The 23,862-nt window shown below is 43.8% G+C and overlaps 1 protein-coding gene across 3 annotated transcripts in view; it reads right to left on the bottom strand.

Moving 5' to 3' along the window:
* The window catches only part of LOC126537722 (uncharacterized), a 55,046-nt gene that overhangs the window by 2,415 nt on the left and 28,769 nt on the right, over window positions 1–23,862 (bottom strand). For 2 of the 3 annotated variants that reach the window (XM_055074476.1, XM_055074477.1), the window contains 5 exons: window positions 22,039–22,083; window positions 20,836–20,865; window positions 12,381–12,410; window positions 9,931–9,969; window positions 7,280–7,402 (listed from right to left, as the gene is read on the bottom strand). In XM_055074476.1, the coding sequence (XP_054930451.1) occupies window positions 7,280–7,402; window positions 9,931–9,969; window positions 12,381–12,410; window positions 20,836–20,865; window positions 22,039–22,083 (267 nt within the window). The remainder of the gene's footprint in view (window positions 1–7,279; window positions 7,403–9,930; window positions 9,970–12,380; window positions 12,411–20,835; window positions 20,866–22,038; window positions 22,084–23,862) is intronic. The other variant, XM_072287536.1, reaches the window with a different exon arrangement.

The raw sequence follows: 23,862 nt of genomic DNA, 5'->3' as shown, positions 1-23,862 counted from the left end.
GTTAGAATTGCACATTAGGACACAATGGTGGCAACAGCAACATGCAGAATGCCGATCACGTAAAACAGGTCGAATGAATTGTTTAAAAGTCTAAACAAATATTGGACATTTCCTAAGTGCATCGGCTAAAACCTGAGTGACGACATTGTTACGTCAATACAACAAGTAGCTCGGTCGCAAGAAATATTCACATGTACTATAATGTGCAATATGAGAGGAAACGCTGAATTCATTTTGAAACAAAAGTTTCTTATGATAGCAGTGTTTAAACCTGAGACCCGTTAACATGAACGAGGTAGCTCTTCTGTGTAATATTTACAAGACTCCAGCCCGTTTATGCATGACATTCGTTCTTTGCATTTAGAGCATTTAGAAAGCAAATTTACGGCTACCTGTCTTTTACGCGGGCACTCATATTTTCTACAACTAGAAATGCGGTTAACATGGCCGCTTGCGCATTTCAGCATGGTTCAGTGGTACGTCCTACACCCCGTGATGATATCGTATCTTTAAGGCAGGGCAGCATAACGCTTTTTCATTTCGAACCAAGCCTCATTCAACAATTTCGAATAAGGTCAACACTGACATTCGGCCTGCCCATGTCTGAACCGCCGATGGTATCGCCATAGAGAAAGGAATTTCACCAAGAGCGGACACTCCCATAGAGCCCAGCGGCCGAATTGACTGTAGCACACCAAGCGGATGTTATTGACTCCTTCCGATTTCGGTTTTGGGCGCGCGCGCATTTGAACACCAGTTGGTACACGCCGCGCCGGCTCCGCTTCTCGGCGCGGCATTCATTTTTTTTTTCGCTTCTGCTGAACCTCGCGGGGCCTTGGCATAGAATCGTTTCATTATTAAGTATAAATGATTGCGATTGACTTTTACAAGACTGCGCCGAATGTGTCAGGTGCAATTTCATAAAGAAAACGAAAGACGTCTTCTGAAATGATTAAATGTTTATTTTGCTCTATATAAATGCTCGTTCCGAGCTTCTTCTGCATTCATCCAAAGTTGTGGCACCAGGTAAGCAGCAGTCGTTGCCGTACGATGCTCCACTGGATGTCATCAGCTGAAAGAAAGTAAATTACAAGCATGTATCATTTCGGTATATTGACCTAACAGGAGTATTGCATGTAGAGGCGAAACGTGCGTAAGTGGTGAATGAGCGGTATTACAGAGAAATTCACTTTTACGTACATTTCGCAGCGAGGACTCCTCCCAAACAATGCCATAAAATCTGAACATCCGATTTTCAAGCACCCCTCTTTTTCCGGGCATTATTTCCTGCACTTTAAGTGCACAAATACACGGGTGACTGCGCGTTTCCAAAACAACTTGGCCTCAGTCGACACGGTGGTACGCCAAGTACACAAAGGTGGCTACAACACAGGCTCAGCCAGCCCATGTTACACGTTCGCAGAATGCCTTCTAATCGCACTCAAGTCAGACTCGTGGGTGCAAAGCCTGTTTTCAGTCGCTCAGAATACATAAATGTCATGTTCTTGAGCTCCTCCGTGTTATCTTTTACGCGTCCTGCCGGTGCATGCAACACTCCCATGTTATCACTCTCGGCAATCGCTCGTCGCGTTTTCGAGAAGCGTGAGTACCGAAATAAGGTATATGTTGTTGCAGGGCTATAAAATGCGTCACAAACTTGTCCCACTAAAATTCTGTACACGCAAAAATAACTCACTATGGCCGGCTTGCTTTTTTGCTAACAGCTTCAGAACCGCAGGCGCACCGAGCAAGCCTCAATATATACCTAAAAGTTACCAAATAAGTTACAATACTTTTTCGGGTCAGAGAATGCGTCACGAACTTCGACCAGTAAGATTCAGTACACGCGAAGCTAACTGCGGCACACAGCCGAGCTGCTTTTCGCTAACTGCGCCACTACGCCGAGCGCGGCCACTGTGCTTGAAAAGTACCCCAAAAAGTAGTGAAATTAGTTACAATAATGTCTTGGGTCAGAGAAAGCGCCAAAACTTGTCCCGGTAAGATTCAGTACACGCGAAACTGCGTCACACGGCCAAGGTGCTTTTCGTCAGAAAGCCAGGTGCGGCGAGTGTGCCCAAAAACTACCGAAATAGGTTTTAATTATGCTTGGGCTCATAGAAAGCGTCGCAAACATCTCCCAGTAAGAGTAATTAACTCATATTAACTAGGCTTGGACTGCGGAGCTGTTTTTCGATAACCGCGTCGCTATATATAGGTTCAGTTTTGTGCAGTAAGCCTAAATGTGCTTGAAGTGCGCCGCAGAGTGTCAAACAAAATTCCTCACCTTGCTGTAGTCCAGTAGGGCAGCGTTGCCGTGTCGAAATGCAGACGGAACACAAGAGAACGCCGGGAGCCCAAAAAACGCGCTGCATCCAAAAGAGACGGGTCGCCGAGCACGCGAGCTTCACATGCGCAGCCGGCCTCGCTCACTCCTGCGGCTTGTCTGGCGCATGACGTATGCATGCGCGTCTGGCGTGCCACTAGCTTGTTGCTAGGCAACGCAACAAAAAGTTGCAAAGTATAAGTTCATTTACGCGCAAAATGTTTTCACTTTTAGTGGGAAGGAATAAAAAAAAATAAAACGTTGTCTGGAAGTTTATTTCACACTCTTTTTTTCTGATGCTCGCGTCAACTAACGGATGGTGTTGAAACTAGGCGTGACGTGGTTCCTGTTACCAGTTTTTGAAGAGTGTCCCCTCTTGTTGAATTTCTGTCTCTATGATATCGCTGTTCATTTTTACAGCGAAGTTGTATACCCCTACCGCCCAAGGAAATTTTCGTATCGTAAGCAAGAAAACAGCCCATATGTGGGCCGATCCCAGAGATAGTGCAATGCCTGTCCGACCCATGGTGGAAGTGAAGCAGTTGTTAAGCACTACCCTTACTTGGGCCCATCCCGAAGATAGTGCAATGCCGCGCCGACCAGCGGCGGATGTGAATAGCCGTTAAGCACTCTCCATACGTGGGCCGATCCCGAAGATAGTATAATGCCGGTCCAACCCGCGGCGGAGGTGCAGTTCGCCATTAAGGACGGGCCCACATACACAGCTTCGCTGGTCATCCTTCTTCACAGACTGGAAGGGTACTGAGATTTTTTTTCTGCAGTCAGTATTTCATTGTTTACAAAGAATCCATTTGCTTCACGTTGCAAGGCAGCCGCTGTGAACTATTTGTAGCGCTGCCACCTTTTTCTTCAAGTCTTGTGGTGGACATATTTAGCCGAGAACTTGTTTCTGGCGCTTTAACAACATCCAAATCGTGCAGAGCTACGAACGCGATAACGGCAACAGCGACTTCTTACTGGTAAGCCCGCTGATTGCGGGGTACGCAGAAAATGCAGAAAATATGAGCTGTTTGCAGTGTACACCGACGTAGACATTGCACGCAAGCTATTTTGTCTGCTTTGACAACATGAGTGTCACAAATTTGGCGCAAGTCCTCCTCGGCGAAGAAAACAGCGACATTTCAGCAACAGACGTGCAGGCGCAAAACACAGACTCCGCGTTTACTACCGATGCAACAGGTTCGTGCTTACGGCTTCCATTGCAGCTGCGGAATGGCCAGTGGACAGAGCTCCATCTGTTGCGGTCGAGGTTTGCGTACACTCGACGACATCTTTACAAGATCGCGTGGTAACAAAACCCCGACTGATGTTTCTGTCACATTCCACAGACAATATCTAATATGTTTTGCGTGTGCCCTCAATTGTGCAGCTGGACGAAGTAAATTCAAAGTTGTAAAAGACTTGCCCCCTTTTTAGTAGCAGGCTTTGGACACTTGGAGACGGGCTGACAGTTACTAACACGACATAGAAATTCTCCTTAAATTTCTATGGGACTAATGCCTAGACGCTTGTCGTTAAACCACATGTGGTGCACATGAGAACATGAGACATACAATCGGGTGAGAACGTTTTTTGTTGCTTTATGTGAACTCCTACGGGTAGTGCTTGTAAAGTGCATATACCACGTATCGGGAAACGTGTATATGGTCCATGCTCATCTAGCATTTACCTCGGTCTTTCCCTTCGCCTCCAATTTGCACTAACCCTGGCGAGGAGTAGCAGGCTACAGACATGCTCTTGCAGCGAACTTCACAATTTTCCTCTTAGTTAAAACCTCCTCCTCGAACTATACAGAAGACAATCGTGAAAATAAAGCGGTGCGCATTTAAAAGAACAAAAAGAAGTTTTTTTCAGAACTATAAACATATTTATTTTCCTTATGTAATACCTCAAGTGTGGTTTCTTAATTAATCAGTTCACTAATATTTAAAGTGGGCTAAGGAATTCATAAACATGTGAATAAAAGAAATATATATATAGAGGTGCATAAAAAAGGAATTGATTCGAATATGTAGCATTGGATCTAGTGCAAATAAAAGCTGGAAAGCATAGTATTGCTACTCCAGATCGAAGATCGTAAACATTACCAGAGCAGCATGCGAAACGTCGCAACTGTTATTCATCTCAGAAAGAAATCCACAGTGCTTGAAAAAAGTGTGCAAGCTGGACAGCAAGACCTAGAAGGCATTTTACCTCCAACTTCGCGGCCTTGTCTTGTTCTCCCATAGAACAGAAATTGATGGGGTCGTTGTATGTAGCCTCAGGAAACTAAAGTAGGGTATGTCATAACAAAAACAGGAAATGTCTAAAGTACACGCTCTTCAGAATATGTGATTCAAAAAACGGTATACGTGTTAGTAAGCTCGTCGCACCTATAAACGCTAGTCGCATTTAGAAAATATTATTCAGCATTCCTTCAAGTATGATCTGATATCGCACTTTCTAAAGGACAGGAACAAAAGTTCATGCTGGAAATCCAAAGATGAATTTTGCAGAAGAGGTACTTCGAGAACTTGTATAGTCGATTTACTTTTTCAGGTTTTCGGTAGCGCTAAAGCGGTACTTTAGATGACGAATAGTGTGGCTACTTTCAAGTGCCTTTGTGGATATATTTATCTTATTGGGTAAAGGCAGACAAATGAGTGAACAGGCCTATAACATATATGAAACATGCATGGTTTAGCGAGATTATCGAGCTTCTCAGCGTTGACGCTTGTCTAATCCTTCTACAACGGTGTTAAGTTGCGCTGTTTTTTCCACCATGAATCTACACCCATTCGCCGAAATGTGAGCTCTAATGAATGCGGCTTTAGGAAGTTTGGCTGCTTAACCCACACAGGCAAGATTATTGCAATTCATAAGCAAATTTTTCAGTTATATTGATTCTCAAGAATGCAGTGCTAGTGCAGAAACAAATGAAACCTGCTAAAAAATATTTTGGTGTTTTAGATACCAACTCCGTAATTACAAACACTGACCACAGTCGATTAGGTTCACTTCATCTTACAGTGCTAAGAACGAGGTCGTTGGTTTTATTGCAACCACATGCGCTCCAGTACTGAGAAATTGGCACATATTAAAAGGTGGGTAAAGTTGGAGTTGTAAATCTCCACCCTCCACCCGGTCCTTCTCATAGGCGCAGTGTTTATGTGGGATCAATGTTTACACATGCGTAATTCAGCTGCACAAGTCTGTAAATATAACTATGCTATAAATGCTCGGACCATACTGAGCAACTCCACTTCGCTGACGGAAAGAAAATTAGGTACTCCTGATTGGTAAGTTAATATGCAGTTTACTGCCGTGAGAAAGATGTTTCAATTGTGCCTTGTATGACAACTGCGTTGCACAATCATTGGTTTAATTACCAGTAGTGTGTGAACAAAAGCTGTGTGCTATCTGCCTCAACAAATTGGCAAGGTTGTGTAGAATTTGGAACTATACACGTCCATACAGTTCACGAGCGCGGAAATAAAACAGCGAAGAAAGCTTTTTTTTTTTCGCTTGTATAATTGGTGTTCTGCATTCCATGATCTGATCTGGATGGAATATCAGCACTGCAAAAACTGGTCAATGCCTGGATGCCCGGCTAGCACCGAATTGCTACAGTAATTTAGGAGCATTTAGCGGTAACGTAAGAGTCAGGGATTGTACGTGCGAAAATTCTGATATGATTACGATGCACGCCGCAGTAGTGGACCCCGGATTAATTTTGGTCACATGGGGGCGAATGAAGGGTACACGAGCGTCTTTCTTTTTTTTTTTTTTGCACTCCACGCCCATTGTAATGGGGAGGCGGCGGCGGCAATCGAATTCAGGAATTCGTTGCTAGCGATGCAACGCCAAATCAATAAGATACCGCGGCGAGTGGAAGTTCATTTCGAAGAATGAATATGGTTTGACATAGTTGGCTTCGGAATACAAATTCAATGTGATAATTGTGCCTTTGAGCAAGGTTACTCGCACTAACCAATCATGTAAGAAATCGTAAATCAGATCATAATTAAGATGCAAAAGGGAAGTGCTGCGATCGATATGGTGATGACAATATATCGGCATCCGCATTAAAGCGGTGCGATGAGGAATAGTCAGCTAGCCTGCTTTAGTTATACATGCATGATATACAGGCTTTTCATTGTAGCATGCTGTATACGTGCACTTAATTTGATTTTCTGTTCGTCAAAAACTTCTTTGTATGCCGTGCACAGCCGCTTATGCGTGTAATGGATTCAGTCTTAGCAATATCTTCCCTGCTTTTATTCTACCAGAAGTGGATAGAACAGAGTAAGCGCCGCTGTCTGAAGGTGCCACCTCGAACAATGTTTTAAAACGACTCACAAATATCCAGCCTGAAAGAAACATGTGTGAGCGTTACCTCGGTTTCGTCAGTGAATACTGAAATGACTTTCTTTTTTAGACACATGCGAAAGGGACGTTAGTTTCCTGACTAGTCATTACGCAATGTTTTTCTGTTTCGTCGCTCTTTCGGTAACGCACATAAAACAGCCAATATGAGCAATCAAAAATTGTTGAGGCGCCACAAGGGCGTTGCGACCTTTTCTTTGTGGTATTTTAACGCTCTTCCTTTTCCCGAACATATCTCTCAATGTTATCGCCAAGGTATGACGTTTTCATAATTAAGAACCGACGTGACCTGTAGTACGCCTATCTCTCCAGAAGCAAAAATATTTCGCTCTTCGCTGTGCGGAAACGTGAAAGATGACACGATTTCCATGCCAGTAAGCGCCACGTAAAAGGCCAGCCTTGGTCCATCAACCCAAGGTAATGTGTTAGAAAAAGAGCACGTAATTATCTAATTAATAATATGTTCCCCCTGAACTTCAAAGTATTTATATACATTATTCAAGGTACCTTCAGTAAACTTACATCGTATTTACCAGCATGCAATACATATGTAAATAATCTGCATCTTACTACTGTTGCAGCAGACTTCATTTTTCCTGCAGCCAAGGAGCGGTAGGCGCCAATTGTTCTTGCAGGACTTTGGTGGCAAGCATGAATTGCCAAAAAACTTGCAGGCATGGCGGACCAAGTAAGCTGGGGAAAATATAAAGCACATTCATGTTATTCTGCACTATCCTCCATAAAAAGCAGCCAGAAAATGCCTTTACTAAACTTTCAATATAACAGTCAACACATGCTGTGTTGTCCTTCAATGAGCGCTACATCTTTGCGAAGTGGACAACTTCAGTGCCAACAGAACTTTGCCAAGAGAACTGTGCCAAAAGTTTGACATAGGTATGGAGGAAATGCCCCGACATAGAAGCACGTAGATCTCAACTCCCGAAAATGCGAAACCTACAGCCGTCGGTAGCAGCAACGTTGAACCCACAATGCGTCATCACGTAACAAAATTTAGTACGAGCGAAAGCATGAATACCTGCAATATCCTTCGAGATTCTGTCTCCGCTCCAAGAGTCACTTGCGAAATTCTTTTAATAAGTTGTCATAAATCATATTCTTTACCGGTCCATTACGCTTACAAAGGAACAATATTTTATTTGTCTTGCAGTTGATTTTCCAACACAACTGAGTACTTTACGAGACTGCACAATGTAAACGAGAGTCTGTAACGCTGGCAACGCAGGCGGAGATTCACCTTGCACATATATTACTCGTTGGTGGTATTGTCATCTACTTCTTTGATTCTTCCCTGTTTTTTGTGCTTTGCAAACTACTAAATGCAAGGCACCGACACCATGGCAGCTTGCATGCCGTAGCTTTATTTTCACAGGCCCACTTGTAACTCTTATTTCACTCCACAGTTCAAGCACGCGTTTGTGCAGTGTGTTTTTAGCCTGCTCCGCATCACTTGCTATACTTCATCGCTTCGTGTCTCTGTCTGTTAAGTAATGCATACTTAGAGTATAGTAAATGATGCAAGCAATTTTTTCATATGAAATTGCGAAAAGAAAGAAAGTCTCTGCAATGCTTTTTAAGAAATTGCTTCGCAACATTTGTGTTTCTCCATTGACCACATCTATAAATCAATGAAAACGTTATTCCGTTTGGAACAATCATGCCTCCTCGTTTAGCTAGCTCTCCTCTGGTAAAAGAAATACATAATTATTTCATCATATTGCTTTGTCGTGGCAGATCGTATATATAGCAGTGGCGTTTATCCTTTTTATTGCCATAGCAATTATATGGGCGCTTCAAACGGGTTTTTGCCATCGCCGTCACCGTGATATTCTGTATAAAGTCCTGTGCATGCGTCCTATGCTGCACGAGGAAGTGAAAACACGCGAAGGAAGCCTACAATCGCGGCTCAATCTGGCGCAGCCGAACGAAGAATTCGGAGTGCAAACGCACCGTTCTCCGTCACGCGAAAGGTCGAGGGGATGGGGCGGCGCTGTGCTGCGGCAGCAACTGAGCATTACGCCACCGGGCGCAAAGGGAACTGACGATCGCGGCTCAATCTCGAGCGCCATATATGGAGGCAAGTGGGCAGAACGGAGGGTGAGCGGCTTCGACTCGGCCAACAAGTGCGTATTTTGCGCGGCCGCGGGCGTTCACATGTTCGCGCGTGCGCGATGGCACCATGCTCGTTAATTCCATGTATATACGGCCGATGAAACTGCTATCCTTACTTGGTATAGCTGTGCAGTAATTCGCTATCGCAATCGATGCTTCCCCTTGCAGATGAAACATCGAATTATTTTTTTTGTTTTATTTTTGTTTGACACTATCATACGAAATTGTATGCATATAGTCTTCCAAAAAAAGCTAACGAAGTCTTGAGTCATTAGCCCGATATCTCATTTTGCGAAAAATTACCGTACCGAAGAATTGTTGAAATGTCTGCTGAATTGTTGAAATACTAGTGTTGAAATGTCTGCCTTGCTGTCAAAATGCCTGTCCTGCTTTCCGAAATTCGCGCGCGGACGCCATCATTCTTTGTTTGATGTGAGGTGCCAGACCTCCAACAAAAGACGAAGCGCCAAAGTTGCGTGATGAGGCAGTGGTTAATGTCCAGCTTCCAAGTGCAGAATACCGCACGGACTCACACCACCAGATGCAGTAGTAGAAACAGTTTTTTTTTTTGTTCTCTAGGCCAATGGGATGATTACAGGATGTATAATAACATCCTGTAATCTTTCTAATCATCCCAATAAAACCGATTCTAATTCTGATTCTGAATGGCTCTTGTGACGCTGGTGACTGAGAGTTGGCTTGAGGACAACCTGACTGTAACGATGGCGAGTTGATGATGACCGGCTTCACCGTTTGGTAAATGCGAAGGCCAGAAACACTGGCGGACGTAGCAAACCTAGCTCGTAACGGCTATGGAAGTGGAGTGAATGGTATCGAGAACCAAGACACTGCTGAAGAACAAGTAAAATAATATGCACGCAGGTCCTACGCTTCCGTACAAGGTATACCGCTCTCTCATATTTAGTCAGGCACAGAAAGTAGCCGTTAGGGTCGTCGCTCCATGCATTAGTATCAAAAGGGAATCACACAGCGTTTGAACTAGTCACCTCGCTTTGTTTATTAAAGCCGGCATATTTGGAAGAAACGATAAACGGTATCACAACAATAAAAGTAAAATAATATTTGCTTACGATTTCTGACCGCTGGGCCAAAGGGTCCTCCTCCTCTTGCTGGAAATATATTGCGCAATTAATATTTAATAGCGAGAGTAGGCTTCGTTTTTTGGGTTCACAATAAGAACAGTATAGAAGTTAAGAAAAGGCTACTAAATAATTTGTGTTTCTGCAGTCGGGTAAGGAAGCACTCTGATTTTTGTTTCATCTCTAAATGGTTCTGGCACGGAAAACCCCATAATTTTTTTTTGTTTCATCTCTGTACATCGCTTGTAACGGCTACCTGGTGCTCTCTCAAGCTGTCTACATTACTTTTTGTTCAGGTACCTATCCAGTGCTATCTTGTCAGTGATATGAAATAATGACTCGAACTTTAATGATACCGGTATCTACCACGGTTCCGGTCTTCACAAGCGAAACTTGTTGTCGTATGGAAGGCGTTTTCGCACAAGTTCACTCGTGAGAGTTTGCCATAGCATCATGGTGCAAGAACCCTTTCGCCTGAGCAAGAACGAGTGCCGTCTTTTTTGTTAGCTTTTACTATATTGCGCATCACTCTCTTGCACACGAGAGCACGTAACTTATTTCCCTAAATGTAGCATAGAACGAGCAATATTTTTCTAGATATACCTAATGAACTTTTCACGCCATTAGGGAGTCATCCCGGCCTGTGATTTTGTTTAATTCCATCAAATCCCCCCCAAAAACTAGTGACTATTCCTTCAGTATGCTGTATATTTAGTTTGAATTCTTGCCCTAGTTCTGGTTTTCACAGGTAATGAGAACATTGGTGTCGCCACCATGACATGCCGAGTCAGTAAGGCTTTTTCAGTTAAGTTTCTTTCGTTCTTAAGGTTCATGTGGACATATCACAATGTTAGTTATTATCATCGTCTATTGAAAACCTAACTGGAGCACACTAATGTTTAAACGCGCGTCTTTTCGCGCCGTCCTACATACTGCAAGCTCTGCGTCGATTGCAGTTCTAAGACTAGTTATTTAGTTCTTCCGTAATTGGTTTTAGCAGTCATTTCGGTTATAATCTGCACTTACACATGACTTTCGCACTTGCAGTAAAGGTTAAAAAAGTGTGGCGAAATGGGCTTCTTTTATTTTGAATGGCAGCAATTGAGTGCTTACTAAAGACCAGAACAGAAAGGGAGGTACGCGGACATACGGACGCTGCTCACAAGAGTAAAGTTTAATTTCTTCATAGAGCCGAACAAAAGTGCCTTCGAAGGCACGTCGCCGGCCGCGTAAACCATGTTGCCACCGGGGAGCGCGATAACAAGATAGAGCGCTGCTCCCCGTTGGAAAGGTGGTTCACGCAGTCGGTGACGTGTATTCGAAGGCACTTATGTGTGAGCAAGTGATAGTTTTGCGCATGTGGAACACAATTTTATTCGTCTAGAAGAAGGAGAAACTTTATTAAAGAGTGGTCCGGCAATTAATTCGTCTAGTTTGTACGCTCTATCCTGTCACCTTGCTTCCCGGTGGCATCATGGTTCATGTGGTTGGTGACGTGTATTAGAAGGCACTTCCGTTCGCCTCTGTGAAGGAATTAAACTTCATCATTGTGAGTAGCGCCTATGTGTCCCTGTTTCTTCTATATTGTGCTCGTCTTTACTAAGCGCTCAACTACTGCAATTCAAGGTAAAAAAAAAAAAGCTCTCATTACCATCCCTTTTTTTTTTTTGGCACTGAATGATGCAATAATAATTACCGATCTAGTTTTTTTTCGCTCGACGTATGCTACATAAAGGTTTCCTGAAATCCTAAAAGAAGCCCGTGAGAGTTCGTGAAAGGAATAAAGCTTTTTTTTGTGTGTTTCGTGGGCTTTTTTCACGCTTGAGAAACACTTTTATGTTTCCCGACTCAGCAAAGAAAGCTTATTAGGAATGTGGCAGGAGGGTATAGAATTTTTTCATTCACACTTTCTCTCAATACAATAATTATTCAGGTTGCTCATAAGTAACAATAACTAAATACGTAATCATGAAAAATAAAAAATTCTAACTTGCTACAAGCGACGGCAAACATAGATACCTTAGCTGCGCTCACCTACGTGGTAATGGACCCTTTTCCCAATTCGCAAGTGCACTTCACTGCACTGCCCAATAGCCCTACTAATGGCGGCACCAGTCATTGTTCAAGCAAAAGACTAAGTGCTCACTGCGCATGCCGGTGCTTGTCTCCTGCGCATGGTTTCATCGAAAGAACCACGTCTACATTTTCCTTGTCATAATACAGGCAAACTGTGCTTGTACTTGCTCTTTGTTAAAATGACTATGCTGCCATTAGTTGGTCAAACGGGCTTGCAGGAAAGCTGGCATTACAGTTATGAAAAGGGTCTATTGCACATATTTACATTTCTGCCAAAGTACCGTAGAACACAAGGTATATATCTGTGCACCTAAGACATTTTCGAAAATTTTGAGCTTTCAGATATGAAAGTCGCGTCAACTTACTATTTAGAATCGTTGGAAGGCTGATAGGTGCTGTAATTCATGCAAGCAGAGTAATTAGTAAGCGCTCACGGAAACAATTGAACAATACCTGAAATTTGGTTTTCGCTCTCCACTAAAAATGTATGGCACATATATCATATATGTTGTATTCGAAGAAACAATGAGCTTAACAAGCATTTCAAATTTTTCTGCACGAAATCTTCTACAGCTTTTAAAAAGTTTAAGTGAATGCGAGAGTAACGGCAAGCATTGGGAACCTTCGATGTGTAGAAAATGGCTCAGGGATATTATCTACGCTGGTAGTGCGAAGTCTTAAGTTTCACTTAAAGGCAGCAATTGATAAAGCCAATTCACCATTGTGAGCCACAGCACTGCATCTAAGATTAGAACAAACGCTACCCAAGCATTCAGTGGTCTACACTTCATAGTAGCTACACATTTTTCCAAGTAACACACTAGATGTCTTCAGAGCAAGCATTTATTTAAGCAATAAGATAAATGAAAACTTAGTATTTGCGTGACTGTGAGCTAGACAAGACTTGCGTTTAACTTGAAAGAGGGTCACAGTTCGTGCTCTATGGGAACTTACATTTGACAATTTTTTCCGCTCACTTAAAATACAAGCTCGTCTATGGGCCTGAATGTTTTATCATTTCCCAAAATACATTTTCTTTCTAGCCGTCAATGGCGAAGCTTGGGTACATGCATCGAACATTGGCGAAAACAAATACGTATGAAATTACAGTTTACATGTATAACAATGCTTAATAGGACATACCCGAACCGTTTCAAAAGAAGCAGTATAACTTAGATCGGGCTGACCACCGCAATGGTTCTGCGTGCGCATAATGTAGGAGCGTGGTCAACTTAGCAGTTATTGTACATCACCATGGTGTGTGGCACGGAGCGAATTGCGGAAACTGGACTGTGCGAGGCAAGAAAAGTACAGTGAAGTGGACAGCCGGCGCAGAACCGGGGCTGAATGAAGGCGCCCGGGGAACAGATAGTGAAGAGTGGCGATGATGACAGCAGAGACAAGTGTCTCGACAGAGGCTATAACGCTCGAGCCGGTCTCAAGATGTCGGTACTAATGGACTGGCCGCCTGTAAATGGCTTACGTGCTAAGCGCCGGTTCGCAACAGATGTGCAAAGAAAAGCACTTCTGCTAACTGAACACGCTATGAGGTGAGTGCTATCTAACTACAGGAAGTGAACTGTGTACTCGCTGTGGAGCCCTGCTGCTTACATAAATTGCGCTCACTGTTTTCAGTGGGTTCTTTCGAACTACAGTAGGCGCAGTATGCAACTGAAATGTGGTTCGGAAACCACCAGCCTTTTACCTCAAGTCTAAGCAAAGAAACAGACAACGATGACATGAACTGGAAAATAATGGTAAAAAAACCTGGGAAAGGTCCACTTCTCTGTGAGTGGAAAGTGTGGTGGGGCCCTAGCGCTCTTGCGAAATTGACATCAAGTAGGAACACAGCTATACCTAACTACGAGCAGTGTGCTGTTTTTTGTCCGCCGCAATAACCCATACCATTGGATAATTTTGCGCAAGTGGGGTTTTCAGGGCATGACAATACTGCTATTCTAGTGAAAGACACGTTGATACAATTAGGAGCAGCCCATATTAAGTGTATTTACCGTACGACTGGTCCTTGCGGAGGTTGATTATAAGAAATGGAGGTCACCGAGTGAAATACAGCTTGTAAAGTAAGTACAGCGCAGAGTTCTCACCCTCAAGTTGTATCTTGAAGGTACAAAGAGCAATTGCCTAATGGTATTTTGATTTTCCCAACAAACCAAGATTCTTTTACTGAAAACGGAAGGCAATGCTCTGGCGAGTTGTGTGTATCATATCACCCTAGACAAAATGGTTTGAGTGGCAGGTGAATGAATATGTTAATGTGTGGTACACGCGGAGAATTCATGACAACTTTCCCTTATTGCGTCGAAAATATGACAAAAAAGCGTAGTTCCCCAAGTCATCATGCCTATAGGTACGTCTGCGTCGTCTATGAAATTTGTCGCATATAAAAAGTTCTAATTAAATAAGTTGACTTGACAAGATGCGCGCTGAGAAATTTTGACATATGTTGAATAAAGTTACACATGGTTTACTGAGGTTTTGTTTCATAATAATGTCCTCCCATTATTTTTAATGAAAGTAATAAATTGTTGACATTCGTTGACGTTAGATAATGGTAGTTCATGAGAAATTGAGAAAGTCAGTGTAAGCCTCTCGCTCTGGTTCAAATTCATTGTGTTGCAGAAAAAGAGGAATATTTATGTGCAGGCCGGCAATCTAACAAAATAAAAGTTCGAACGAAGGAGTATGTGACAACCTCCCGGGTTATGTACAGGAAACCCTTCTGCATTTTGGTACGAATAAGCTCAGAGCAAACATGTCTTTTGTCATCGCCCACTTCAGCGGACGTTCCCCTCGGCCACATCGTACTGCGGGTGGCGAGTAATGAGCAGTTTATTTTTTATATGATTGGTTAAGATACAACATGGCTTTCCACCTGTATCGGCACAGTTATGACAAGACACCTGAAACTCAAGTGATGAGCTCTATGGAAACAGAAGCGACAGTTCTACGGCAGGCCATTTACTGCTTTCTTAGTCTACTGCAGACATGTCCAATCTTTAAGCTATTTTTGACAGTTTATCTGGTACCAATGCAGAGTTCTTCTTATTTGTAGCGGCTATTACTGACGACGAGGTGGAAGTAAAATATACGATTGCTGTCTTGAACTTCAGAGCTTACATAAGAATGACAGGGACATGTCGTATGCCGAGGAACATCATCTTCTTTACTGTGCTCTCGTGGCCTCGCTCCTAGCAACCACTACTTCGTCTTCTTCACTATGCGACATTTCCCCGGCTGTTTATAAAATACTGTATCTTGAGAACTTAATAGCTTACATAAGAATAAGAGGGACATGTCGTATGCCGATGAACATCATCTTCTTTAATGTGCTCTCATGGCCTCGCTCCTCGTGAACACTACTTTGTCTTCTTCCCTATGTGACGTTTCACCGGCTGTTAAAAAAAGAACACTAGCTCTTGAGCTGCGCGTAGTCGCTTAACTTTATTGGAGTTTTCTTCCCTCAAGTGTTCTTCCGTGGCCCTGAAACAAGTCCTGCGGTGTTGGCTGGCTGTTGTGTGCCTGTGCTGTTTCTTCTTTCCGCGATGTAGATGGAGAGGTAGCACACTTCTTGGTTTCCGGGAACGCACTTCCTGTAGAGATAGTGTGCCAGGCTGCGGTAGCGTCCATTGGAGAAAATTAAGCTAGTTGGTTATCAACTTCTCCCCAGCTTCAGTGTGCACTGCTTGAAACTTGGAAGCATTCCACACTCGTCCGCCTTCAAAAAGAAATAAGCTGCTCCTCGTTGTTCAATAATCCTCTTGGGATTCAAAAAAGTATCATGAAAACTTGCGATGGGCTCATGATTCCTTACACGGACGTAGTCACCAACGGCAAAGTACTTTCCTCGTGCTCCATGAGGTAGGTCTGTGTAGCGCTTCGAAGAAAGTTGTTTCTGCTTGACACGCGGTTGCAGCAGTCATCGGTTATGCAGGATTTTTGCTTATGCAGCAGGCATCACTTATGTGCGGTTTTTATTGAAAGATACACGCCATGGACAAAACAGCGTAACCTGTTGCTTGAAAACTACCGAGATAGAGTGTTCACTTGGCTACAGAAACTGGCAAAAGAGACACCGATTGATGAAATCTTGCTGGAGCAATACCTCATCGTTAACCGGCAATACCTGCTGCTCGGCCGCTACTGATCCTAGTGATCGGGCTATATACTGCATGTTACGATGAGATTATACAGCACAGATAACGCTAGCACCTTCTGATAGTGTTCATCTCAAAGGCGCATGCTCAAGGCTTCCCATCGCAAACAATTTCTTGTACAAAAGCACAAAGACCAACTTTGAGTTGTCGCAAGTCCTCTAGGGCTTTTAGTGGCACCCCAGTCACCATAAACAACCACATCGAAAACGCACATTTTCGGGTCAAGGAAAAGGAAACCAGTCGGTAACTATTCTGGCTTTTCTGGGTTACCGTATTCATGTCAGTCAAGAAAAGGAGTTTGTCTAGTGGTTCTCTATTGCCTAGCACAACCTATTTGCCTCATGCAAATTGGCGTCGTATCGACAGTCACTATCTGTGAAAGTCGCAATCGGTGACGCAGATCGAGACGGTTAGTTCATCCTATTTCATAGTGCCCCATAGAACCAGCTGTGCGCCCATAGTACAAGGAAAAGCGAGATTGTAACGTGCAATATAATGTACCTAACTGACACTTTGACAACTTATCGAAAGACCGGAACTATGAAAGTTCTGCCGGATACGGCCTGAGAATTCAATTTGTGGATCAGTGTCGTCGACGCAAGTAAGACGCGGTGAAACACTTTCATGAGACGAGTACAATAACAGTGAACTGTTTTGTGCATGTCAAGCTCAAGTAACGTCCCGTCTAAAGCCGAAGGGCACCTTTTGCTTGGAGACGCTATTACCAAGCATTCAGTTTTCCGTTATCTGCACTCTTACCTTGATCTGGACTAAGTACCATAGATTTCAAATATTGTAAAACTCAGGCTGCTCGACATTACCTGAGCAGAAAGTTGAAATACCACAAGAAGATTTCCACTCCAGCTTTAAAACGGGTCATGTGATGTAATAGAGGAATGTAAAACGTACTAGGTGAGTCTAAGATGTATTCAGCCACTAAAAGGAGTCGCGGGCTTCCCAAGACAAGATGAAATTGTACCTGTATACGATGCACTATGATATTAACAAACTTTAATGCGGGGAAGGAAAATCTAGAAAACAATGAACGTGCGCAGGCTGGCATTGTGAAAAAGAAATGAAAAAAAAATTGTAATTGCTGCATTCAACCACACAATAAACGTTTTCGCATAATGAACGCACCTCCTAGTTCGTAACTAAAAATTGATATTTCCCCTGCAAATCGGCACCGCCGGCACTAGCACGGCTTCGTCTTCAACTGATGATAATGGCTGAATGTGGACGTCGAATGTCTCATAGCACTACATGGCACGTCAGCAGAATGTTTGTATTCCCAAATGTTTTCTTCGTTAGTTAGATGCGTTCTGTGAAGGTGTTTGCATGCGCGTGGAGTGTTCGGTCTGCGGGTGCTTCGAGCTGTGCAGTGCTACGCAAGCTACCTCGCCGGTTTCAAGACTAAAGCTATTGAGTAGGCTTCGCTGAATGGCAACGGTACACGAAGAAGGCACTTTGGCGCCAAAAAATGTACGCATCAGATATGGGAGAAGGCCACTGTGATGATGTGCATTTCGTGGCCACGACGAGGCGAAAAAGGAACGGCAGTGATGATGTGGATTGTGTGGCCTTAAAGAGAGGAAGAGGAAACGTGGAGCCACGAGAGCGAGAGTGGTGTGCAGCTTGAGGAAATGGAGCGTGGAGCGGCTCGGACGGCAGCTCGCTGACCGGCGGTTCGAGTCGCGACCTTCTACAACCGGGCGTCCTGCAGCTTTGTGGGCCTTGTGAGGCTGATGTCCACTCTGGGCTCGCTGCTCACCCAGTGTCCGGTGGACAGGTGTCCTTGCGCCCTGGTGCCGTATATGATCTGAGGGCCTTATAGTCAGCGGCGTTCGCGGGTGGGACTAAGGAGGCACGCGCCTGTGCAGCAGGTGATTCGACGTGCGCTCAGCCTGCGGCAACAGTGGCTGGCTAACCACTGACCTGTACTGCAGCAACCGGGTGTTCCGCGAGCGTGCGGGACACTTTCACTGCTGCTGCTACATCACGGTCCGGTACAGGGCACCTCGAGAGGTGCTGAGCTCCCGACTTCCACGACTAAAACCGCCACGACAACGGCGACAACGCACCAGCGAATAGGACGGTCTATGTGTTCTCAGGCGCGTTATTCCTAACGTTATTCCAGGCGTTCCGAACTGTTATAATTTTTATTGTTCTCTTTTGTCGAGCATGTAACTTGTGTGTAACGAGCGTGTGGAGTCTAGTCTATGTTGTCCGTGCGAAGTACCTGACTGCCGTTTAAATTCTTGAGGACCCTGGGCTCACGATATCTATCATATCATAGCAACATCAAAAACTGAACGCTACCAGCAACACATGCCAGCATTCGAACAGACATCGGCCACTACACGAAAATCGAAGCATTGTTTGAACGCGCCAAAATTCTCTGGAGGCGCGGCTGTGCTGCATGAAATAATTAATAGAAAACGATGCTTGCCGATTCAAGAGAAAGAAATGCATTCAGAGTAGAAATTTCCAGGCAAGCAGCGGCTGGACGACCAACTTCATTCCGCGGTGGCACGGACTTTCGTTTACAAGCAGACCACATTGTGTCAGTGGTTGTATTCTGTGTTTGAGTAAAACATAGCGCAATTTAACTGCTTCGTGCTGAGAAAAAGACAAGAACTTCGTGCTACCGCAAGTTTCTAATGCCGACCAAACACCCATGAATTATGACATGTCACGGAACACGGCAGTACTGAACGGGACAATATTGATGGTGCACGCGGAGAAGCAAATGCCAACGTCACGCTCATTGCGAAAGGTGACAAATGGAAGCTTGCACACGTTGTCTTCCTTATGTAGAAAACCCTGCGGAAGCTAACCATTCCTCTGGAAAATCACGTGTTGGTTCATAAAAATGCTTGAGCGTAATGTGAAAGTATGGTCGATTGGATTAACATTGTTTGAGGATGGGGACCGGCAGCGTTTCTTCCACTGCTGCTAGTTCTGCGCTACATTCGAGAGTGTCTTGTAAACGCTGTTGTGTTAAAACTGGAATAGCTAACCAGACACACCGCGTTCTTTCCAGATAGCTTTACGCTACTCCTGTAGTTCCTTGGTCATCTTCTTAAATAAGACATTCAAGGACAACGCAATAAGCTTCAACAGAACAAGCATCTTAGATTCGGAGGACTTCATCGACAAGCACCTGATTTGAAACAATTCCATTGGAGTTAAAGTGTCCGACGGCCCGGTGGGGATTGCGAATTTGTCGTGCCGAGATCTTGATTTGGTATGAACATTTTCTAAATGAGAAAATAAAATTCATTTTGCTTGCGGAGCCTACGTGTATGTTTCATTCACTGGCACCTTGTTATTGGACGCAATATTATGGCATCTTCGACTGGTTGCCTCTATCCTGCGAAGCAGAGTCAGGCAGATCCGGCGTTCCCCGAGCTCAAAGCTACCGGACAAACGCGCAAGCCGAACGTGCGACTCGCTCTCAGAGGAGCAAACGGCAGATACGAATCTTGTTAAAACAGACGTTTGTGCGAGTTGGTAAGACATATTTGAACAGAACAGCGCGGTTTTCACGGAGACAAGCAGGGAGAAATGACACGGACGAGCGCTGAGTTGCGAGGCAGCGCTCGTCCGTGTCGTTTCTCCCTGCTTGTCCCCTTGAAAACCGCTCTGTCCTGTTTCAAAAATGCGAAACCACATGACTACTGCCAACGTCCGATGTTTCGTCTATCCAAAGCTCGCGGCGCTGCTGAGAAAACTGGCCGACGCGCCGGCGGGACGAGCGTTCGTCGAGAATGCAGCATTCAGTGGCCTAGGTTGCCTATGTAACAGTGGACCGTCGCCAACAGCAGCGACGCGGCGCTGCGATGTCGTTTCAATCTCTACGACTGCTCCGACGACAGGGCTCGGAGCCTATGAAACTCTATGACTCGGAGCGCCTCAGAGCGCTCGAATATGGGAGACAGCAATCGAGAAGAAGCAGCCGAACGCAGGGCGCGCACCTTCTTCCAACCAGCCGAAGACAACGCCGCTCTAGGGCACCAGCCGAAGGTGGCATTAGTGTAGCATAGGAAAGCCCAGTGGTGGGTACGGAAAAAAATTGCCTATAATTTTACCCGGCCTAACAAATGGAGCTCCCAAGTTCGCGTTCTGATATTTTTTTATGTATAAAAAAATGTGCGTTCATTATCCGAGAACTTACAATGCATCAAAATTCTGCTACAATTGTTACTGTTGTTTCATTTGAGGTTCATTCCATCTATATTGACCGCTATGTCTTTTTTCTTGAATTTGCAGTTTTAGGTTTTCTCAAGGAACAATCGCAGCGATTGTAATGGCCAAAATAGAGACTCACAATGCAACAAATCTCGTTGAACGCGTAGATACAAGTGCGAATACTCTGAATGGGAACAGCTGTCATGTAGCAAGCGTTGTCATAGTAGAGAGCGCAAGCGCTGTGACATGCATCACTTTTACAAAGGCTTACATCGTCACACTAAATTGCAGCACGAAGGAAATTCCCATGGAAATTGTGAAAATAGGTTGTCTTAAAACTAAAAGCCTACACATCTTCATAATAGGCTGTAAATTTAGAAACAGGACAAAAAAACATAGTCATAATTCTGTATGAATAGTGGTAATTCAATTATGAAGAACAGATTGCACTCACCAGGTATATTCACAGGCGCAAGTGGTGTACCTAGGGAAAATAATGTGCAATGAAGAGTTCTAAGCACAAGGAAAAGACTGCTTCTCAAAAATGCGGAATATTAGTTTGCCTACCTGGCAATTTAATTTCAGCGGTATCCCCAAGAACTGTTCCACATTTATTGGTTTGTGGAAGTCATCTCATGAAGCAAGAAATTAACTTTGGAATGCACGAGTCGCCTGCCTATTGTTGCTTGGATTGAATAAGAAAACAATGCTGTTGTATTGAAAATTCATCAATTTCAATCAGACTGACGCCTCTTACTTTTTATTACGCCTATTTTATTGACGCCTATTACTTTTTTTATTACAGACCGTATGTAAAAGTTGCAAAAGCTTATTGTCAGTCTCTTACTAAGTTTCAGGGGTGTATAGGGCCTAATGCTCGTCATTATTACGATATGTTGTTCAGCCACTATGCATAGTGTGTAATGAAAATATACATTCTGATAATATTAGATCCTGCATTTAAATTTCTAATTCTAAATAAATTTTCCAACAAACATGCAGCAGTATTTCGCTAAGAAATGCCGCTCTCCTAATATACCTTCAAAGCGATTATCGTGAGGTACATGTTCGCTATAGCATACTCGTGTTCTTTTCTTTACCTTTGCCACTATGCTAAAAATTTTGTATTCTTCGCCTTTCTGGCGTTTCTTTCTACCATGTAGCATTTATGCACTTTTTGTACACTGAGACTCCGCCCGAGTGGTCCACGCCATAGTTTACGAAATATTTCGGAGTCTATAGTACCGTAAGTAATAGCCATTCTGGAAAATACTGTATGCATCTGTGTGCTTGAAGTGTGCATCATCCTTCGCATCAAAACTATATTTATTTATTTGCCGCGTAAATGTCAAATTTGCAAAAGCTTTGCGAACATTCACTGTTTTCATCTTTTGTAGCACAATAATTGATTGCACAACTCAGAGAGAAATATTCCTCGGTATTGCTCTTGTTAAACTTGTACTTGAAGTAAATCGGCGAAGAACACATAAATCACTGACGAATTGATAGATTGATAAAACAATTGACGGATTTACTGATTATTTTGCCTACAGAAACTTCAAGCGTAGACTTAGTGAACCTGAATTGAGCGCAACGAATTAAATATTTGTGGTTAATGGACAAAGAAAAATTTTAGTATGAATAAATATACAATTACCTTGCGTAGATGTGGGCTTTGGATTTGTTTCAGGTGTTGTATCTTCTGGAAGAATGTTAGCAATAATTTTATTTCACTTTTTTTCGTTAAATATTGAACTTATGGAGCAACCAAAGTACGTTAGCTAGCGTTAACCTTGGCGCATTGAACGCAAAAGGACCTTACAACTAAAGTAGATTAGGGAAATACAAAGCTAACAGTACTTTGATCGACAACGGGCATACAACATGGCTACTTCTTAGGTGTCGGTCCATGCGCGTTTATGCATACAGAACCACAACGTAAGGTGAGCGCCAATAATTGAAACATAATTGTACAACACGAAAAGGAAAACTCGACTAACGCGTACTATAAACGTCCGTAGATGGGTGATTATCACGGTGATAGCATAGGAGAGGCGGCGAAATAGCGCCGCTTCCCCAATGCACCCAGCATTTCGCGACTGCTCTCGAGTTGCCAGAGCTTTGAAAAACGGTGGCAGAAGGCAGCGTCTTTGCCCATTCCGCCGCTGCAGCGTACTTCGAAGCACGTAGTCGCGGGCGTTACGAGCAGTCATACTGTATTTTTCGCCTCTAACCTTTGAAAAAGATGTTCACGTCGTACTATCACACATTCTAGAGGTCTTAAACTATTCTGAATGGCTTCCATCGCTTAAACCACACTCATTGCGCGCCTTCGCGCAAACAGGTAGCGACTGCAGACGAATCTATTGCACATGGTGCTCTCGTGGCCTCGCTCCTCGCGAGGCCACAAGACCTATACCCATAGCTATATTTATTACAGCGAAGCTCTATCTGACTAGGATCAGGGGATTTCTTCATTGCGTAACGTCGTCAGAATACTATCATCATCTATATGCTACATACCCACGTAAAGCAGAACCTGGAAGCACTTAGGATAATTCAGCCAACAGTACATACATTAATTGCAATCACGCGCACAACATAGAGAACAGCATATGTTTCAATAAATATAAGCTCAAAACAAGCATCCGAGCCAACTAATTGATGATAAGGCTCTCCTGCGCCAAGATACAATGCGAAGCACGTAGCGCTCTTCGCATGCATTTTCCTATAAAGTTTACTGTTGCGCAAGCTGCACGGCAACGGCAGCTTGACTGTAGGATACGAAGCAGGGAGTGACGTAACTACACTTTCGTACGTAGAAGAACCCGCCTAGCTAGTGATTTGTGATGTGACATTGCAATGGGAAGGCCACATATGGTTAGCACTCCTGAAAAACAGCGTGCGTACTAGGCGCGAAGAATTTCTCTTCTCGCCGGTTCACTCTTCGGTTGCTTGCTTGCTTGCTTGCTTGCTGGCTTGCTTGCTTCCTTGCTTGCTTGCTTGATAACTTGCTTGTTTGCTTGCTTACTTACTCGATTTGCCTGCTTGCTATATAATTGGCCAAGAAGCCGGCGGTTCAACGAGTGAGGCGTAGGGAAAAGACTAATCGCCATCACCGACTTGCTCAAGTCATAGTCTTTTTTCGCAGTTGACTTTTAATGCAAGTTCACCTTTCAATCGTCTAACGCGCGCTTTCGTTATCGATCCCTTCTGACAGCTACAATAATCACATGTGTGGGACGTGCAAGACTTCGTTCATGATTTATTTGCTACGGTACATGTCCTGCGGATATTCAAGACAGGTATTGTTAGTTCGAGCATTCGGATTGTATACTGTCGGAGTGTGCCACTTGTACACAAAAAATATAGGATTTGCCTAATTATTCACTTCTAATGAAGGAGTCAAATGAGACTCGTCAATGACTACGGGATAATTGCCTGTCTGTCGTAAGGACATAGACGGGGCACTGGGAAACCT

Source organism: Dermacentor andersoni, chromosome 4 (genome assembly GCF_023375885.2).
Source record: "Dermacentor andersoni chromosome 4, qqDerAnde1_hic_scaffold, whole genome shotgun sequence".
Taxonomy (NCBI): domain Eukaryota; kingdom Metazoa; phylum Arthropoda; class Arachnida; order Ixodida; family Ixodidae; genus Dermacentor; species Dermacentor andersoni.
The sequence above is the reverse complement of the archived record's forward strand: the minus strand, read 5'-3'. Positions and strand labels throughout refer to the sequence as shown.